Source organism: Amblyraja radiata, chromosome 15 (assembly GCF_010909765.2).
Source record: "Amblyraja radiata isolate CabotCenter1 chromosome 15, sAmbRad1.1.pri, whole genome shotgun sequence".
Taxonomy (NCBI): domain Eukaryota; kingdom Metazoa; phylum Chordata; class Chondrichthyes; order Rajiformes; family Rajidae; genus Amblyraja; species Amblyraja radiata.
In genome coordinates, this window is record NC_045970.1 from 20,686,083 (window position 1) to 20,706,277 (window position 20,195).

General features: G+C 43.4%; 1 protein-coding gene across 12 annotated transcripts in view; it reads left to right on the plus strand.

Moving 5' to 3' along the window:
• The window catches only part of fam53b (family with sequence similarity 53 member B), a 103,500-nt gene extending 83,536 nt beyond the window's left edge, over positions 1–19,964 (plus strand). For 11 of the 12 annotated variants that reach the window (XM_033033735.1, XM_033033734.1, XM_033033741.1 and 8 more), the window contains 2 exons: positions 4,798–4,869; positions 19,555–19,964. In XM_033033735.1, the coding sequence (XP_032889626.1) occupies positions 4,798–4,869; positions 19,555–19,908 (426 nt within the window). In that variant the 3' untranslated portion in view covers positions 19,909–19,964. The remainder of the gene's footprint in view (positions 1–4,797; positions 4,870–19,554) is intronic. The other variant, XM_033033743.1, reaches the window with a different exon arrangement.
• Positions 19,965–20,195: the final 231 nt, after the last annotated feature.

Here is a 20,195-nt window from a genome sequence, read left to right on the forward strand (position 1 = left end):
CAGGCCCTTTATCTTCTGTTGCTCCAGGAAAAAGAGGGATGAATGATTTGTTTGAAGGCTCTGTTACAGATCTCTGACCTTTTGTCTTAAATGCACTAACCCTCTTTATAATGGACCATGGGGGGGGGGGGGGCAATGGTGTTCATACACCAGATTGTCCGCTACAACCAAGTAAGGTATTATCATTGTATGTAGTTGAAACAAACAGCTGCAGATCATGGTTAATACACAAAAGGACACAAAGTGCTGGAATAACTCAGTGGGTCATCTCTGGAGAACATGGATAGGTGACGTTGGGATCCTTCTCCAGACTGATTCAGTCTGCTGAGTTACTCCAGCACTTTGTGTCGCTTCACCTTAAAACTAGACGCTGATGCTGCATGTCTGCACCAGTTGACACAGCTGTTGCAGCTGCTCACGTTGTCGCCCCCGACAGAATGTGTGTTCTTCAGGCTGCCGCTACCGACAGGACGCACTCGGTCACCGTGGTGTCTACCCTCTCACCCATCGCTTTGTCCGTTCCCCCGCTGCCGACTCCTCCTTCTCCCCCGCAATCGCCGACATCGTCAAAGGTGGAGCATGTTGGCATCCCGGGGAGAACGGAGGAGGCCGAGTGGACATAGCGATGGCCAACAGAGAGAAGCGGCAGGACATGAGAGGGGAGGAATCCCCACGGTGAGTGAGTGAGCGTGTCTTATCGGTAGCGGCGGCTCAAAGAAAGTGCTATCGCCAGGGGCTAGAATGTGAGCCGCATAAAACAACCGCATCAACCAGACCTCGGCAGGTCCATCCGCTATAACTCAAGCCCGTTACATAGGGGCCCACTAAATGAGGGTTTACTGTAGTTTTACCTGACCAAATATTTGCAATTTTTCCCAGTTTGGGTGTTTTCACACGGGTTCGGGCAGAATTCCATGGTGGGTGGCATGGAGGTGAAATAAAAGGTCATTGTTTTGGCAAGGACTCTTGGGAAAGAAATGCAGTGGTCGTCGAGGAGGCATTTTGACATGAGGTGGAAACAAGAATTTTTAAGAAACGCGGAAAAATATATACACTCATTCAATGTGATAATTCTTGTGTAGTTTGGTATACTCCAATGAGCTGTAAATCACAATCCTGATATGATAATTAATCTGAAGATTATGAAGTGTTTATAATGAAACCTAGATCAAGAAAAGCAAACACAGATTTGTGCCTCCATCGTTAAGCAATGCAAAGCAATACAAATGTAATTATTTCAACTTTTGCTCTCTGGCAGAGTATATAATAAATCACTATTAGACATTCCTTAGCGAAAGGATCAATGAACTCACAGGGCACAAGTGAAGTAAAATTGGGCAAAACTGAATTAGCACTTATAAGGGTAATAATAATTTTGTCCATACTGCATTGATCAAAGTGTGACTCAATACTACCATGGTCTAGTCCCATTGGGCTCATTTCAGTCATGGTGTAGTCAGACATTCTAATCTCTTTGTTGATGAAGTTTCCCCAAAATTTCTGCTGGACCTCAGGTGGACACAAGGGAGCAGCCTCAGGAGTAGGCCATCCTGGCACCTCAAACCTGTCCCACCATTCAAGACTATCAAGGCTGATTTGCCCCAATTCACAACTATTCAGGGCCATAATGGGACTCTGCTTAGCACAGATATAACACCTGTTTCTAAACTCTTCCACAAATGCTCAAAATAGAAATGGTGTTGGAACTGTAGAGGGTTTTGCACGCTCCTTCCATGCTAAGTATATAAATTATTGCAGCAGACAGCTGACGGGTTATTATTTTTCCACATATTCAAATGTTATGGTCCTAGAATCATACAGTGTGGAAACAGGCCCTCCGGCCCAAGTTGTCCACGCCAACCAACATACCCCATCTACATTAGTCCCACCTGCTTGTGTTTGGCCCACATTTGATCCCTATCCCTGCACCTGTCCAAATGTTTTTTGAAAAATTGTGATCGTACCTGCCTCAACTAACTCCTCAGTGCACCTACCACACTTTGTGTAAAAACAAAGTTGCCCTTCAGGTTCCTATTAAATCTTTTCCCCATCACCTTAAACCCATGTCCTCTGGTTATATATCTGACTCGTATGTGTTCCATGCAGTTTACATTGTAGTCCATTGGCAGAGATCACACAGTGCTGCTCAACTCATTGGCTCCACATCAGGTCGTGCCCTCTTAGGCCTCCTTTCCTCTATGTTCTGCTGCTCTAAAGGGCCTGTCCCACTTTCATGACCTAATTCACGACCTTTTTTACTTGTGGACACTTTGCATCAGGCTAGAAAAAACGCCCCGACCTACTTGATGCCACGACTACCTACGACTAGCATCACGGCCTACTATGACCTACCTACGACCGCCTACGACCTCGTGACGACCATGCTGCGAGTATGAGTCAAGGGCAAACTCGGCAGAGGTCGTGAATTAGGTCGTGAAAGTGGAACAGGCCCTTAAGAGTTCTGTTTAGAATGCAGTCTGCTTAAAGGAATCACAAACTGGAACTTGTTACAAACTGGAACCATTGGAGAAGCTGATTATGGACTATCTTCCACAGGCTTAGCCTACTGACTCCCTCTTCTCTCGAGCTGAACTAATTGATGAGCAAATTGGGATTGGGCACAGACTTCCTTTTACAAGGAGCTGGTGAAATCTGAGTAAACTTGGCTGCGTACACACTTTTTCCAGAAACTTATTGCCCGATGGACTCATTTAAAAATAATCTGTTTGTTTATTCATTAGCTGGCAAGGAAGGTCACTTTTAAAAAAATTCATCATGCAACTGAGAAAAATCAGCAATCTGATATGTCTTTATTGTGTTTATGTTTTGCAAAGGGTCAAAAGTTTATATGACTTTGCGTTTAGATTATTGAAAAGACTATACTTTGTGTCATCTGGTTTGAATAAGAGGCACATTTTTCTTCCTTTTTATTAATTTGTTTTGTTACCATCCATGCCGTTTGCAAATGATTAATCTTACTACTTTTGAGAGGTTTGTTTTTGGCAAAGGTCCCAGCATCTGCTTTCAGCTTGGCTGAAGGTGCTGATAGTGGGTTTAAAAAAAAAAGACTTCTAATCACCAACAAGTCCAGTGTGATGCAAACTGTAGATTGCTTTAGGTTTCAGTAAACCTGTTTTCGTGAAGATTAAAAGCAGAGAGTTTTGGTCCTCTGTTAGGCTGCCATACTGAGGTTACTATTGTCCCACGAGTGCGGTATGCTCTGTTTCGTGAGTTGGTTAGTTATTCACTTTGTGCCCAGGGTAAGGGAAGTCTGTAGCTTGTGTTCACTGTGAGTCTGTATCGAGCAGCGGACGTGAGAAGCTTTTGCTGACCAGCTGCTCAATGATGTCTAAGCATCCTGAGTCTTAAAATCATTGAAGTGTAGGATCCAAAGCCATATCTAATTATAACCCTCATGAGCAGACCCACCACGGACTAATGGTGGAGTGATTTTATGCAATGAGTTTGCCAGAAACATCCTGGGTTCTGTTTTTGCTCTTTGTTAACACATTGATGGTGATATACAATTGATGCCACCTTGTAGAACCGGTTGGAAACAATAATCAGCCTCTGTTCTCATCAGATTGATGTCCACTGACATGTGGCTGGCCGTTTGTGTGTCAAAAATGAGAAGGATTGAACTTGCCTGTGATTTTTATAACCTGCTGGATGGTGCGAGTTCTCAAAGCTCATGTGCAAAACTGTGTTTATTGAGCAACACCTCAGAGACTGAACAACAGGAGAGATTGTCAGCAACTAAAGCTACTTTACATATAATCCAGAGGAAGCAAGGAGGACAGGCTTGAGATAAAGAGAAGTACTTTAATGATGTGGCATTGAGTTACTCTAAGTAACCTTGGCTTGGTGCAAAGTGCAAGATGCGAGAGGATTGATGTGTTGATGGTATATCTCACTGCTTCGCTACAAAGAGAGAAATCGGTGCTTTTGACAACTTGCATTCATCTCCCATTGAATATGTTCGCGTTATTTCTGTGTTGATCGCAGGACTAAAGTGCTGAAAGAGTTACAAGTTTATGTATATCTGAGCTCGATGGCTATTGCTGAAAAGAAGTCAAAGTTTTGGCCAAAAGAAACACAGTTGAGGGAGGCGGTTGGTGGACTTAAGTAAACTGCAGTAGTGTTCGAACAGAGCTTCTCCTCTGTGGCTTAAATCCCAGGATAAAATTCAACACGAGTTTCTAATTTAGTTTTATAAGCCAAGTCAAAAGCACTGTAACTGAGCTATGTTTGTGTTAGGCCTCAGTAGTGTTCTCCCGCTGGTGGGAAAAGGGGCTGAAGGTTTTTCCCAGAAGCACATGGAGATAATTGATCTGATAATTATGTTAATAAAAAAGGCAATTAATTACATCACCTGAAGTTAGGCTGCAGTATTGTTTAATTTGTATTCTAATAAGTAAGTCTGCCCTTTCACCAGCCTACTTTATGTAGGCAACCTGTCTCATCGTGTGGTGTTATCAATTACGCAGACAGATGACCTGACTTGTTCCTGAGGACCTGAGCAGCTGTAAGTATGAAAAGGTCCAGTGGGCGATCAAGCTGCATCTGGGTCTGGTCCAAAAGGAATGTTCCTGGGTTATTAAATGAAGGAATATGGCCGGTTTTAAAAAACGAGGGGAGCTTATATTTTAATTAGGAGTTCACGGCACTGACACAGTGTGTCTTATTGATTAAGCTTGGTGTCTGGTCAATATTGCTGTGTTTGATTTGCTTTCTGTAATCTCTTAGCCCTGATCTCTGTATTTTCATTTGCCCCTTGCATATTTTCTGCTCAACAAGATGAGGAATCTCATTGGCGAGAAAGGGAACAGTTTTGCCACATTGGATACCCCTGAATCACTCCACAGTCAGGTACAGCAGTCAGATATAAAGCTCCCTCTAACTGTCATTGCTGTTATTTAGTAAACGTTTAAGGCAGCTGGGCTCCATGTGCTTGAATGGTGCTGTGATCCCACCTTCAGCAATCATGTTTGATGGCCTTATTTTAAGTGAATGTTAAGTTATTTATTGAATATCATTGCAAAAAAAAATAGATTCAAAACACCATTTTCTTGTGCTGTAGAGTTATCACTTTTTATTTGTAATTGGTAATAATTTTATAATAATTGTAGATGTTTCTCAATTAGTGTATATCAGTAACTGCTGTTGACTTAGTTTTAGTATCAGAATTATTCTGGCTGTTGCACACTTGATAAGTTTTTCTGCAGTTTTCCCCACTCCTGTGTCGTGAGAAAAGTACTATTGTTGCGTCATTGTTTTTCAAGTGGTTTAAGATATACAGACCATAATTTGCTGCTATCCAAAATACTCCGTCCTATCTCATTCCCTTTGATAAAGTTCACACTCCCGAGTAGATCAAGTAAGTAAAATAGAAAATAATTTTTTAGTAACATCTGTCCTTCGATTGTTTAGTCCATAGCTTCTAAAATATTTTCATCCATTTCCTATTTTCACGTGTGGTTTGATGGTTTCACGCCAAATAACACTGAATTAGCCTTCATGGATGGCGTGCTATCTGCGGATAGATTAATCATTTTAGATTAATCCAATTACTGTTCAGTCTAAATCTGTTGCTTGAAATCAGACAGTCTACACAGTAGATCTCAAATGTAAGAACGGTGAAATGAACCAATATTTGCAACACATGGTGATTTAGGTTGTTATTGTGTGGAGTTTTATCTCTTCCCATATCCTGAGAGTACAGAACGTTAGATACCGAGTCCACATTTATCAGTTATTCTACACATTATGTACATTAAAAGTGGGAAGAAAGCGGTTTGTAATTCCTGAGATGCAAAGAAAAGCAGATGCTGGAATCTTAAGCAAAACTCTAAGTGCTGGAGTAACACAGCGGGTCAGACAGAATCTGTGGAGAGAATTGACAGGCGACATTCGGTTTGGGACCCTTCCACAGACCCGAAACTTCACCTATCCATTCCCTCCGCAGATGCTACTTGACTCGCTGAGTTATTCCTGCACTTTGTGTTTAGTTTGTAACTCTTCTTTTGTTTCAAAAGTTTCAAAGGTCATTTATTGTCACGTGTACCAATTAAGGTAGAGTGATATTTGAATTACCATACAGCCATACTAACAAAAAGCAACAAGACACACAACTACATAAAAGTTAACACAAGCATCCACCACAGCAGATTCCCCACATTCCTCACTGTGATGGAAGGCTATAAAATCTAATCTTCTTCCCTCTTTATTCTCCCGTGGTCGGGGCAGTTAAACCATCCGTCGGGACAATCGAAGCTCCCGCAACAGGCAATCGAAGCCCCCGCGTCGAATCTCCCATGTAGGGGTGGTCGAAACTCCCGTGATCGGGGCGGTCGAAGCTCCTGCAGCCTGGAGCTCCCGAAGTCGGTCTCTAAACAGGGACCGCGAGCTCCACGATATTAAAACCGCAGGCTCCTGCAGTTGGAGCTCCAAAGTCGATGCCTGGCAAAGGGATCACCCGCTCCACGATGGTAAGTCTTGCAGGCTCCCGCAGTTGGAGCTCCCGAAATCGGTCTCCAGCAGAGGCCGCCAACTCCTCGATGTTAGGCCGCAGTGCGGACGGAGATACGATACGGAAAAAAATTGCATCTCCGTCAAGGTTAAAGATGAAAAAAAGTTTTCCCCAACTGCCCCCCCCCCGACATAAAACAAACTAAAGAACACTAAAACATACATTTAACACATACTAATAAAAACAACAATGAAGGAAGGGACAGACAGAATGTTGGCGAGGCAGCCATTGCTGGCACCACCCAGTTGCTATGTAAATAGCTGTTTAATTGCTCAAGAGTATTTCATCTGAAACTTTCAGTGCAACATCGTTCCCTGGGAAACCGCGAAACAGGAAACTGTGTCCTGGTACACAAACCACATCACATGTTTGGCTACCAGATTGCTTTGTCTTGAATGACGTTGAGTCACTTGAATGGTGAAGGTTCACTAGGCAATCCAATACATGTTTGATGTGTGCCCTCTAGATGATGGAATGAATTTGTGGAGTCAGAAGGTGAACAGGCCAATACTGTGGCTAGTGATTCAGCACCTACTACACAAGCCTTTCCTCTCTCTGCAATTGGAGTGTGTGATGGTGTACGCTCCTCACGTATGTTATTCTGCTTTATACCACCTGCAGGATGTGTATGCCTGGAGAGTATCAGTCGATCACAATGCCACACGGTATATGATGGGAAGGAATGTTTACTCTCCCATACCGGAGAGAGTCATTGCCTGGCATTTGTTTCATGTGAATGTTACTCTGCACCAGCCACCCAGTTAAAATTTCACGAGAGTCTGATGAAGCATGAGAACAGGAAGCAGGATGAGACCACTTGACACATTCTTCAGGGGTCAATCTGTCTGTAACAACACATTCCCATCCACCTGTGCTAACCTTTCACCCCTGTGCTTCCCTAACCATATCTTTAAAGATATTCAACGTCTTTGCTTGCCCTGCCCTTTGAGGAAGAGGTATACAAACATAAACAAACAAGCACAAATTGCCATCAACTGTTGCGACTTTAGGAGAACATATTAGACATAAGTCATAGTTCTCCTCCTTTGTCTCTGCATAAAAATACAATTTATAGCCAACAAAATATATTTAAAACGTATTAGATGCAGATTATTTAAAATGTTGCCATTAATGTTTTTATTTGCAAAACGTAAATCAAAAATTAAAACAATATTTGAACCCACGAGGAAAGTTAAAAGAGAATGGTTAGAAAAAGTAACTATAAAACGCCCAGAGGCCCAATTATGTGCCCGGCTGAGCCGTACAAAACTGCCAAAACGTCAAGAAATTTGCATGAGCTGGTCTTTCATGAGTGTTGGTGCAGGTTAATGAGCAGTGGAGGAATTCGGCAGAGCTTTTATTGAAACAGTGTAAAACTCCAAAGAAACATGGGCATAACGTAAAACCAGGCCTAAGTCATTTGTACTTGAATTTCCTTCCTTTGACCTGTTACTGGGAAAGTCAGCATGGTGCCATGGTATGTTGTGAATTATCCGAGTAGCCAGAGAGTGCAGTCATTCAATCCCTGAATTTAATTTTTGTTTTGTGTGTCGAGTTGGCTCGGATTTTCTGTCGTGCACTGATGGATGAACCTCTTTACTGTAGGTGAGAACTTGGAAGCCATGATCACAATGAATGGCGGTGTGCAGGCTCGAATGGCCAATGACCTCCTCCTGCACCTATTTTCTATGTTTCTATGTCTGTCGCATTGTTTTTGCATTTCAGGGAGAGTGCGTTCTCATCTCTCTTATTTACTTACTGCCTATTATGCCTCCTGACATGTAGGGCAGCAACAAAGGTCCTCCACTCCTGTCTGTTCTGGGCTAGCTTCTGGACACTACCCCAGGTCAGCTCCATTGTTTTCATTTCCTCCTCTACAGTTCGACACCAGGTGGTTTTGGGTCTCCCTCTTTTCCTTTTCCCTTCCAGTGTCCAGTGCAGGGCTATTCTTGGGATGCCGTCTGGTTCTCTTCTCAGTATATGGCCAATCCAGTTCCAGCGCCTTCTCATGATGATGGTGTCCATGCTCTCTTGTTGGCATTGAGCAAGGAGATCTTGGTTGGATCTGGTGTTTGGTCAAAATATTCTACGGATTCTTTTCAGGTTCTTAGTATGGAAGATGTCACTCACTGTCATTCTCCAGCATTCCCAGCCATATAGGAGGGTGGAGAGGACACAGCTCAGGTATAACTTCAGCTTGGTCTTGGTGCTGTATTGCTGGGACCTCCATACATTGTTTAGCATTCTGAAAACATTCCTAGCCTTGTTTAGCCGGTTCTTGATGTCATTGTGTGCTCCGCTGTCGTGTCTGACTTTGCTACCAAGATAGGTCAACTCCTCAGTTATGGGAAGATTGTTTCCATTCACTTGGATTGTCAAGGGGTTTTAGATGTTAAGTGTCATTACTTCAGATTTTTTCTGGTTTATCTTCAGGCCAATTTGTTGTGCAAAGTCACTGAGATGGGATGTTTTTTCCTACATGTGCTTGTGAGTGTGGGAGACCAGAGCCAAGTCGTCAGCAAAATCAAGGTCTTCCAATGATGAGAAGAGGGTCCATCGTATGCCTCTTGCTTGGTCTTGATGCATCACCCAGTCAATAACAATATTGAAGAGTAGCGCCAACATCACACACCTTTGTCAGACTCCTGTCTTCACTTGGAGTGTGTGGTTACTGTTCTCCACTCTGCAAGATAAGTTGGCGTAGAAGCTCTTAATGACTTCGACCACATGCTGTGGGATCCCATACATTCGTAGTATGCCCCAGAGGCTGTCTCGGTGGATGCTGTCAAATGCTTTCTTGAAATCAACAAAGTTGATGTATATCTGTCTCTGCCACTCTGTGCACTGTTCTATAATGTTACGAAGGGCAAATATCTGGTCAATGCATCCCCTCCCACCACAAAATCCTGCCTGTTCTCTCCTGAGCTGTTTGTCTACTACTTCTGAGATACGTTGTATAATAATCTTTGCCAGAATCTTGCTTGGAATTGATAGAAGAGTGATCCCTCTCCAATTGTTACACTCTCGTAAAGTTGCCTTTCTCTGGTATACTAATGATGACTCCTTCTGACCAGTCATCAGGTATATCCTTCCTTTCCCAAATAGCTGTGAAAAGTGGTACCAATACTTCAGCTGCAAGTTCTGGTTCTGCCTTGGAACAGTTCTGCATTCAGGTTATCTTGGCCAGGGGGCTTTTCCACTTTTGAGAGACTTAATGGCTGTAACAATTTCCTCCTTAGTTGGTGGTCCAGTGCTAATGTTCACGTCATCCTCTGCTTGTTGGGTGTTAGCCTTTATTATAAGCGGTGCTTTATTCAGTACTTCATTAAAGTGTTCCACCCAGCGAGCTTCTTGTCCTGCTTCTGTTGTTAGGAGTCGGCTCTTTTTGTCTACAATTGGTGTCTCAGTGGTTGGACGATTTTTGCCACAGATTATCCTGGTTATCTTGTAGACCTTCCCTTGCTCCCCTTTCTCAGCTGCATCTTCTGCTTGATTAGCAAGATCTTCCAGGTATGCCCCGTTTGTCAGCTCTGGCTTTCCTCTGAACTGTTTTGTTTGCTTCTTGGTACTGCACCTTGTATCCTTCTTGCAGCCGTTTGGACTTTGTCTCATTTATTTGCTTCATTAATTTTCTCCTATTTTCAATGATTTGCCATGTGTCTTCAGTCATCCACTCCTTTTTTGTCTTCTGCTTAAACCCCAGGCAGGCTTCACTGGTTTTCACATAAGCTATTTTGGTTTGTTCCCACACAGTATTAATATCATTTGCATTTGGCTCTGTGTGATCATCCATATCTGCTAGTGCCTGAAAACTGTCCCTTAATTGTAACACGAAAGAGCCTTTCACTTTTGGGTCATGTAGTTTCTCAACGTCAAACTGTTGCCTGCCTGTCTTTTTGCTCCCTGTTTGCCTCAGTTTTACTGTGAGAACAGCCAGGACTAGGTGGTGGTCACTACCAACATCAGCTTCCTGTTTAACCTTAACATCAAGTAATGAGCGTTTCTATGTGCCGTTAATCATCAAGTGGAATAGTGAAAAGATTCCTGAGAACCCTCCTCGTGGCAAACAAAGGAGTGAGAATTCTCCTGGAGAAATCTTGTGAATGGCAGTAAATATAAACAGTGGGAAGAGCATATGCATCGTCTCACTGCTTTCCAAACCCTGTTGACTTAGATGGTGTTTAATACCCAGAACCAAGGAGTTGCTTAGTGTCTGTCTTCAATGAAATCATCATCATCGGCGGTCACTCGAAACGTGTATGACTGTCCTCTCATGGAGGACGCCTGTGCGTGACTTTGTTTAACGTGGGGAGGTTGGTGCACAGACAGCCGCCCCACGGTCCTTGACAGATCTGGGTCAGAATCCAGTGGCATGGAGTCCAAGACAACCAGCGACCCTTTTCTGCTGCAGCTTCATCCGCCTTCCCAGCCGTTGTGACGCTCCACTAAAGTCAGCCATCATCCTCCGCCTGTTCCACCATTGAGGTCTTGGTTGGATTGCTCTTTGTCAGAGACCTCCCCCTCGACCTTACCGCCATGGGTGGCCCTACCAGGAGCATAGCTCCCGACGGCATCGCTTTCAGGATCTCAGGATCAACTTCTCCACCACGACAAGGTGACAATCCACGGAGATGCTTCAATGAAATGAGGCTTAATCCTCTCTGTATCTCTGTCCTACGCTTTGTTCCCCAGCCACTGCACCGAGCTCTGAAGTTCCAATCACTTACCAAATAGTGAAAGGCCTGGATAGAGTGGATGTGGAGAGGATGTTTCCATTGGTGGGAGAGTCGAGAATCAGAGGTCATAGCCTCAGAATTAAAGGACGTTCCTTTAGGAAAGAGATGAGGAGGAATTTCTTTAGTCAGAGGGTGGTGAATCTGTGGAATTCTTTGCCACAGAAGGCTGTGGAGGCCAAGTCAATGGATATTTTTACGGCAGTGCAGGTAGATTCTTGATTAGTACGGGTGTCAGGGGTTATGGGTAGGGCAGGAGAGTGGGGTTAAGAGGGAAATATAGATCAGCCATGATTGAATGGTTGAGTAGACTTGATGGGCCGAATGGTCTAATTCTGCTCCTGTCACTTATGAACTTGTGGCTGAGAATGTATCCTCTTATCGACACTCCCATCAGATGGCCATTAAAAAACGAATGTTTCAAGAATGGTGACATGAAAGCAGGAAGGACTCTGAAGCTGAGTACAACTTGTGTCAAATTAACTCCCAGCCACTGCCTTCTGCACTTTTCCCAATTTTACTGGAGGATGTGGTCTGGTTTTATTCACACAATAGATGTATCACCAACTTTAGCTTCAGGTACATGCTTGAAGTGGACATGATGGAGATGGCTTCAAGCCAAGCAAATTGGTAAATGGTATAAAAGATAAGGCATTCAGTTTCATGTTGACAATCTGTCCTGATTCACAGACTCGACAGTGGCTTCTTTACTTTATTTTTATGGCCTACTCTCATGGATTCTTTAGAAATAGTCTTCAGGCTCCAAGAGCCCACTCACTGGCCGCAGATTGAAAGCCACAATGATACAGCATCCAGCTGTCTTAATTAAATCCTACCTGCTGATCTCAATCACCCTCCCTGGCCCAGTTGTTGATCTACTGTGCAAAGAAATACTTTCTGTTAGCTATCCTTCAACTTGGCAAGTAAATGCTGTCCCAGCCAACTCGCCCACATCTCGTGAATGAATACATTTAGAAAACAACTTGCGCAAATTATGATCCTATGACCATTGCCACAATGCCTGATGCATCTGAAAGTATTGGTGTTTACAATTTTTTTGTACTGTATCTCTTTGTGTTCACTTTAAAATATTCCGTTTAGTACTGCTTGGGTACTTTTCCCTCATATTTTATTAGGATGCAATATATTTTGGGCCAATTCATTTAATGATCATTTTAATAGATAATTTGGATACATTTTCCTCAGCACCCAAATTTCCATGCAATGAGTGGATCACCCTCCTGTTGGCGTTTACCTTTCATTGAATTTCCTGTAAGAATATGCTTTGATCAAAAGCCTGGGTTCCTTGTATATCTGTTTGTTTTTGCCACTAAATATAGCAGTGGTACAGAGATACAGATCTGCATGATTGGAGATGTGACTATTCTCACTTCACTCTGCATGCCTGACTCCACATTTTAAGTGAGATGCAAAACTGAGCAAATTGAAATTAAGAGTTGATGAACACCTATTAATTATGATGCCAGAAAAAATGAAGAGAACATTTTTAATTTCCACAGATGCAGATTATCATTTGCATAAGTGAATGTTGAGAATTGTATATTGGTTTCTTTGTAATGTTCTCCAGTTAATTGTAGCATATATGGTATGAAAATAGGTTTGTTGCATTTTGCCGGTTAGGGTTATTGTAAAACTGCTCCCAGCAACTTTGTAGCTAGGACTAAAAGCAATGGGGTGGATGGCATTGACTGCTTATAGAAGGGTCTATAGAGAACCAAGAGCTGACTGTGTGGCCTTCAGGAGAGAGAATCTCAACCTGAAGCCTATGTCATCTGCTGGAACACATTTTTACCTTGGCATCTACACAACAGTTTGTAAACCCTCAGTGAGAAAACACCCCTTTGATTTCAACCCTTTATTTTTTTCCGTAGCATCACGAAGATGCAGTGTAGATGGATGTGAAATGTCCCGTTCACCGCTTTCCTCTCTAAATTGATGCACTAATATTGTTCCTTCGACAGTTGATCTTCAACTGCATGCCAAGAGCTCTGTAATTGTGACCATTAGGCAAATACTACATATTTGAACTATGAAGGGTCCTCACTGAATCTTGCAGCTTTGAATAGAGCCAAGTGTTGCTTTTGTTTTGTTTGACAATGTGGGGTGGACAAATGGTCTTGTTTATTTTCATCATATTGGCCCTAAAGGAAAAGCGCTGTTGTGGATTTAACACGGCATGTATTCTCCAGTAACAAGTCATACTGAAAAGTTACTGACTTTAGGGAATTAATAGCGACGATCATAATAATTTGCACGATAGTAGAAATCAACAACCTGTAAGAACAGTGTTGAACAGCTCGGTTGTACGTCAGTCTGTAGGTCTGAAATAAGCAGCCGAATTAAGAACAATCTACTAATAAATTCATGGTGTCCTGACATGTTAGCGATATTTTGTAATACATGGATTGTAAATCAGTCCAGATTAGAGTGTGTTTACGGAAAAAAACAGGCAAATCAGAGCACTGGCAGCCGAAACGAGCTGATCTGTGGTGTTCCACTATTTACAATTGCGATGTGCCTGGGTCTGAGAGTGAGGTGTGGTTTCAGGCTGATCACACACCACTGTTGGATTTAAAGTGAAATAAATCTCTTCTATGCTGGTGAGGTGAAGAACTAGTTGGTTTTAACCTCGTGTTGAATACCGTGGTGGGTGAGGATAAGGGACACTATTTGAGAGCATGGCTGAGGTGAAAGCGCCAGCTATTTGTGAGTTATTGACGCAGATATTTCCTCCCGCCTCGGTGTGGTCAGTGGGACCATCCTGCCTTGAATATTTCACATTTTGTTTTACTAAGCCACAGTTTGACATGATTCTAAGCAAATTGAACTGCCAATGTGCCGTGCAGGCTGCAGACTTGCTGTTCAGCTTTGCTTGAGTTAGCCATTCTGAGCTAATGGAGCAAATAAGATTGATAATAGTCCTTGGTGCTTCTCAGCCTGTGCAGTAGGTGGGTAGGGGTAGATGGGCTGGAGCAGCATAGTGTTGGGGCGGAGTGGGGAAATCAAGAGGCAAGACTGTTTTATTGTCATATGTCCCAGACGGAACAATGACATTCTTACTTGCAGCAGCACAACAGAATATGTACGCTGTAAACAATATCATAAACAAGAAAAAAAGTTCAGAGTGTGTGTGTGTACGTGCGTGCACATAATAGTGCATAAAGATAAAACCAATGCTCCCAAATCTATGTAGTTCTGTTTATTTGGAGGTTGCAGTGTTTAATAGAGAGGGAGAGAGAGTTCAGAAGGCATTTCAATCCTGTAGACTCTATAGTGACTTCTGTTCTGTTGCAAATAGGTGCCAATAGACCCCATCTTTGTGAACTGGGTAGATCCACCTGCTGATCCAGATGAACTCTGAGATCTGGCATTTTAGCTTGATCCCCTCTCATTTTTTCAGCGACTGCCAACGTCTTATCAGTGTCGCCAAAAGATTTTGAACATTTCAAAATCCAGCGGCGATAAAAAAATGTTGCAACACTTGAAAAAACACCGCACGCCAATACGTCATCACGCCGCAAATCTTTCAGTGACCCGATACGTCAGTCAATGATGCCGGCAGTCGCCGAAAAAATCGTCAAGTGGGACAGGAGCATTACCTGTCATTCCAGGAGCATGGGGTTATGACAATTATGAGATTTCCTCTGTCTGCTGTTTGCCACACTTCTGGTCATAATGTCATAGAAACATAGAAAATAGGTGTAGGAGGAGGCCATTCAGCCCCTCGAGCCAGCACCGCCACTCATCGTGATCATGGCTAATCGTCCCACATCATCAAACCCACAAACCCGTGCCTGCCCTCTCCCCATATCCCTTGACTCCACCAGCCCCCAGAGCTCCATCCAACTCTCTCCTAAATCCACAAATAAATGTCACAACTTCCTTTTGGTCATTGGAGACTACCGGCATTTCAAAGGTAACAACTGTACTAATATTCACAGGTGGTGCCGCATGCTTTAATCCAGTGGCTTCTTGCCTGGGATTTGTGTCTGCTGAACTGAGAGCCTCTCAGATGAAATTTCTACTGAGGGTAGACAGAGGCAATGGAATTTTTTGTTCCACCCCCCCCCCCCCCAAAGTTGTTCTCACTCACTACATAATTCAGTAAAGCAAGTTGGATTCAGGTGTGAGAGAGAGACAAACAATCATTTTCTCAGCATTAATCATTCACCTATTTGATTCCAAAGCAAGATTAATGTCGCTGGAATTATCTTTTGCCAAGAACAAACTGTACTAGCACTCAGAATGAAGCTCATCTGTGAAGTTAAAAAAAACTTTGCATATACATATAGTCCATCAAACATTGTAACTGTACACGGCAACATTTACAATTTCACATTCATTTGTATTGCTATCAAATAAATCTGTCCATATTCATCAATATTCTTTCCCTCTCCGGATACTCTTAGAATATTTTGGCTGATTTAGAATTTTGCTCTTTCTATTCAACATTGTGTTTTCGATCTCCCCGATCAGAACTGTTCATTTGTCTCCTTACAGTGTTCAGCTCTTATGATTTTTGTTTGGACAGATCAATAAAGCACGATGGAAGTGGGAACACCCAGCATTCATACATCATTCTAACATTGTTCCAAGATATACTGTTGCTCAAAGAGCTGCCCTCCTTCCTGCTCTTTTGCTTTCTATCTTTGGAGAATAACAAAAACAGCTGGGAAGTGGGCAAGACTGCAACACCAAGATAGGATAGTCATAAACCCCGTGAGAGACAGTGCTGCTGACTGTTCACAAGTTATAGGAGTAGAATTAGACCATTCGGCCCATCGAGTCTACTCCATTCAATCATGGCTGATCTCTGCCTCCTAATCAGTGAATGACACTGCTGCTGAATGTTGAGAGGGTTGCTCTTCGGGATCCAACCCAGATCCAGGTATGACCCAGCAGGTGTTCAAAAGGGAACTGCAGATGCTGGAATATCGAAGGTACACACAATTGCTGGGGAAACTCAGCGGGTGCAGCAGCATCTATGGAGCGAAGGAAATAGGCGACGTTTCGGGCCGAAACCCTTCTTCAGAGTCTGAAGAAGGGTTTCGGCCCGAAACGTCGCCTATTTCCTTCGCTCCATAGATGCTGCTGCACCCGCTGAGTTTCCCCAGCAATTGTATGACCCAGCAGGTGTCTGATGCCCAGCTTCTTGGCATTCTTAGTGCAAATGACCATGACTGACTTTTAATGTGCTGTCCCACTTGGGCGACCTAATTGGCGAGTTTAGAAGAGTTTGAAATAATGACATGTTGAAAACCTCCTTTGACTATGTAGAAGACCAGCTTCGACTAGCTACGAATAACCTCGGGAAAATTGAACACCAAATAATGGAGAGTGAAGACGACCTCCTTCGATCTCCTTCGACCTCCCTTTGACTATGATGAAGACCATCTACGACTACCTTCGACTACCCTCGATTACCTATGACTAATATGCCGACCTACTACGACCAAACCTACGAGTAAAAAAAGTATCGATTTTTCCCATGGCAACCTTTTTTTACTCGCGGGCATTTTTTAACATATTGAAAAAAACGCCGCAACCTAGCAGAGGCCTCGAGTACGCGGAGACCACTCTCGAGCATGAAGGAGAGTTACGAAGACCTCCTACGACCTTGTGTCGACCATGCTGCGAGTATGAGTCGAGGGCAAGGTCGCCAGAACTCGCGGATTAGGTCACCCAAGTAGGACAAGCCCTTTAGGCTTTAGACTTCACTTAGAGATACAGCGCGCAAACAGGCGCTTCGCCACAGAGTCCAAGTAGCGATCACCCCATACGCTAACAATATTCTACACACTAGGAACAATTTATAATTTTTACCGAAGGCAATTAACCTACGAGCCTCTTCGTCTTTGGAGTGTGGGAGGAAACTGGAGCACCCGGAGGAAACTCACGCGGTCACAGGGAGAATGTTCAAACCTCTGTACAGACAGCACCCGTAGTCTGGATCGAACCCGGGTCTCTGGCATTGTAAGGCAGCAATTCTACCGCTGCACCACCATGCCGCCCTTCTTTTCTTGCTTTCTTGCTTTGTGATTTGTTTTTGAATTGCGATTCCAACTAGTTAACTGTAGCAGCAGCAGAAGACAGATTAGTTATCACAAACCAGATGCATTAGTAGCATCAAGACCAGAACATCAACATACCTGTGTGATGCATGGCATTTTCTCTTCAATCCTGGGTTACTTTTTTACTGTAGAATATTGCACGCCACTAAATATCTTGCACAAAGATGTTGATTAATCTTGGCAGACTGGACAGGACTACATCTTTGTAAAGGGAAATTTCACAATTCTGGCCCTACAGAATTTGAGGTCTGTGAAGATAGTAGTGTAAATCGTTTGAATTCACGTTCCTTTGTCCAGGAAGGAAATACCTGAAATTCGAGTATTGTGCGTGATGTTTCAGCTATTGTTTTAAATGGCTGGAAATTAGAACAATCTGTACTCAGATCTGCAGTCTGAGCTCAGTGAAAGTGACCAGCTGAAAAAAGCATGAAATGGTAGCAATAGTCAAATCACTGACCTCAGTTTGACTGCATCATCTTCCTCTATTAGTTTTGTGAGCGCACTTTTAACTTGAATTCCAGAGTCAACACATTTTCTGTTGTGTTTACAAAAATGATTACGTTCATTCCAAAGATAGATACAAAAACGCTGGGGTAACTCAGCAGGTCAGGCCACATCTCTGGAGAAAATGGATACGTGACATTTCGGGTTGGGACCCTTTGTCTGAAAAAGGGTTTTGACCCGAAACACGACCTATCCATTTTCTCCCAAGATGCTGCCTGAGCCGCTGAGTTACTCCAGTATTTTGCGTCTATCTTTGGTATTAACCAGCATCTGCAGTTCATTTCATGACATTATTAATTGTATAGATTATTATAATTCTGGAAACATGAAGCAGAACCACGTGGTTTGCAATAACATTATGCTGAAACAGTGAGGCAACATCCTACCTGGAACGAAACAAAGGTTGGCCGGATCTGGATTGATTTTTCATATTTAATTTTGTGACTGGGGCCATGATTTGGTTGGTTTGGAAGTAGTTTGGAGGGGATTTACACTGTCAGGAGGTTGTACGGCTTTGGGAGTCCAGGCGGGAACCGTGACTTGGAGCTTAGGGCAGCCCCCAAATAGTGGAACAAGTAGAATTTTGTGTTAACAACTTCATTATTGCTGAAATAAATACCTCATCCAACATCCACCAACAATTTGACAGAAAACCTGAAATGCACATTCCAGTGAAATTAACCTAACATTGTCTTAGATTTATTGAAAGGTGTGGTGATACCTATCAGAATATTTCTGTTCTGCCTTTTAATGGCATGCAGTAGTGTGCAACATTAGATGAGATCTGACATTGTAATTTGAAGAAGGCTGATTGTGGTGATATTATAGAACTGGCACCCATCACAAGTCTAGGAATAAATAACAATTTCAAGGTGAAGGCTTAGGTGAAAGTAATACTTTAAACTAAACCAAAATGGTAATAATAGTGCAGGAAGGAACTGCAGATGCTGGTTTACACCGGTGATAGACACAAAATGCTGGAGTAACTCAGCGGGTCAGGCAGCATCTCTGGAGAGAAGAAATGGCTGACGTCTTGGGCCGAGACCCTTCTTCAGACTGAGAGCCAGGGGAGAGGGAAACTGGAGATATGAAAAGGTAGAGAAAACAAATGAATGAAAGGTATGCAAAAGGACAAATCAAAGCCAGCAATGATGATCAGGGAAGGTGGGGCCCACAATGGCCCATTGTTGGCTGTGGAGATAGTGATAACGAGCGAAACTAATGAGTGAAACAGTGAAACTAAGCAGAACGACAGTGAAACTAGGGTGGGGGAGGTATGAAGAGAGAGCGAATGAAGGGTTAGTGAAGTTAGAGAAATCAGTATTCTGAAGAAGAGTCTCGACCCGAAATGTCACCCATTCCTTATGTCCAGCGACGCTGCCTGACACGCTGAGTTACTACAGCGTTTTGTGTCTATCTTCAATATTCATACTGCTAGGTTGTAAGCTGCCCAAGCGAAATATGGGTGGTGTTCCCCCAAGTTGCATTTGGGCCCCCCTCTGAAAGTGGAGGAGGCCCAGGACAGAAAGGTCAGTTTGGCAACCGGGAGATCGCAATAGGCCAAGGCGGACTGAGTGTTAATAGTGTTCACTTGATCGTGCAATGTGTCTTTTGGCAAAGCTGGCAGTTTACCACATGCTCTTTGTACTGTGAAGGAATATCTTTTCACCCGCTGTTCTCTGATTCCTCTTTCCAGAACCTCAGGAACTTTCACAGCCCCAACTCTGTGGGCAGCCCCGACAATGACAGCTGCGTTTGGGAGCCGAACGCAAGTAACGGAAAGACGTGGACACCCTGCCTTTACGACTCTTCCCCCCAGCCGGGCGCCACCCCCACCTGCAGTCCCGAACCACGGCATCATGGCGACTTAGAGAAGCCCTCCACCAGCAACGGGGAAACCAGCAGCAAGGAAATGCAAGCGTTTGGAACTGGGAAGCAAAGCTGTGAGAGAGACGAGAATGATAAAGACTCGTGGAGGAGTGGGGAGGTGGCACAGGATGTATTTCAGCTGGATGGTGAATTGGACATTGAGCAAATAGAAAACAACTAGGCTATCAGGTTCTAGAGTGCTTGAGCAGGTCATCTATACAGTTTGGTGCATTTTTTTTAAATGTTTTGAACGGTGCTCCAAAGCACTCTGTCAAAGGTTCATCCTTACCTAGAAGTCCATACCTACATGTTGAATGTGCCCGTGGAAAATCAGGCGGTCACGGTTTAATGGGGCAAACACAATGAGGATGGGAGGTGATTGCTGGTGAACAATGTACAATAGTAAAAATTGCCCGTGTCCTGGAGGTTAAAGTCGTGCTTAAGAGGGTCACACTGTACATGTTTTTT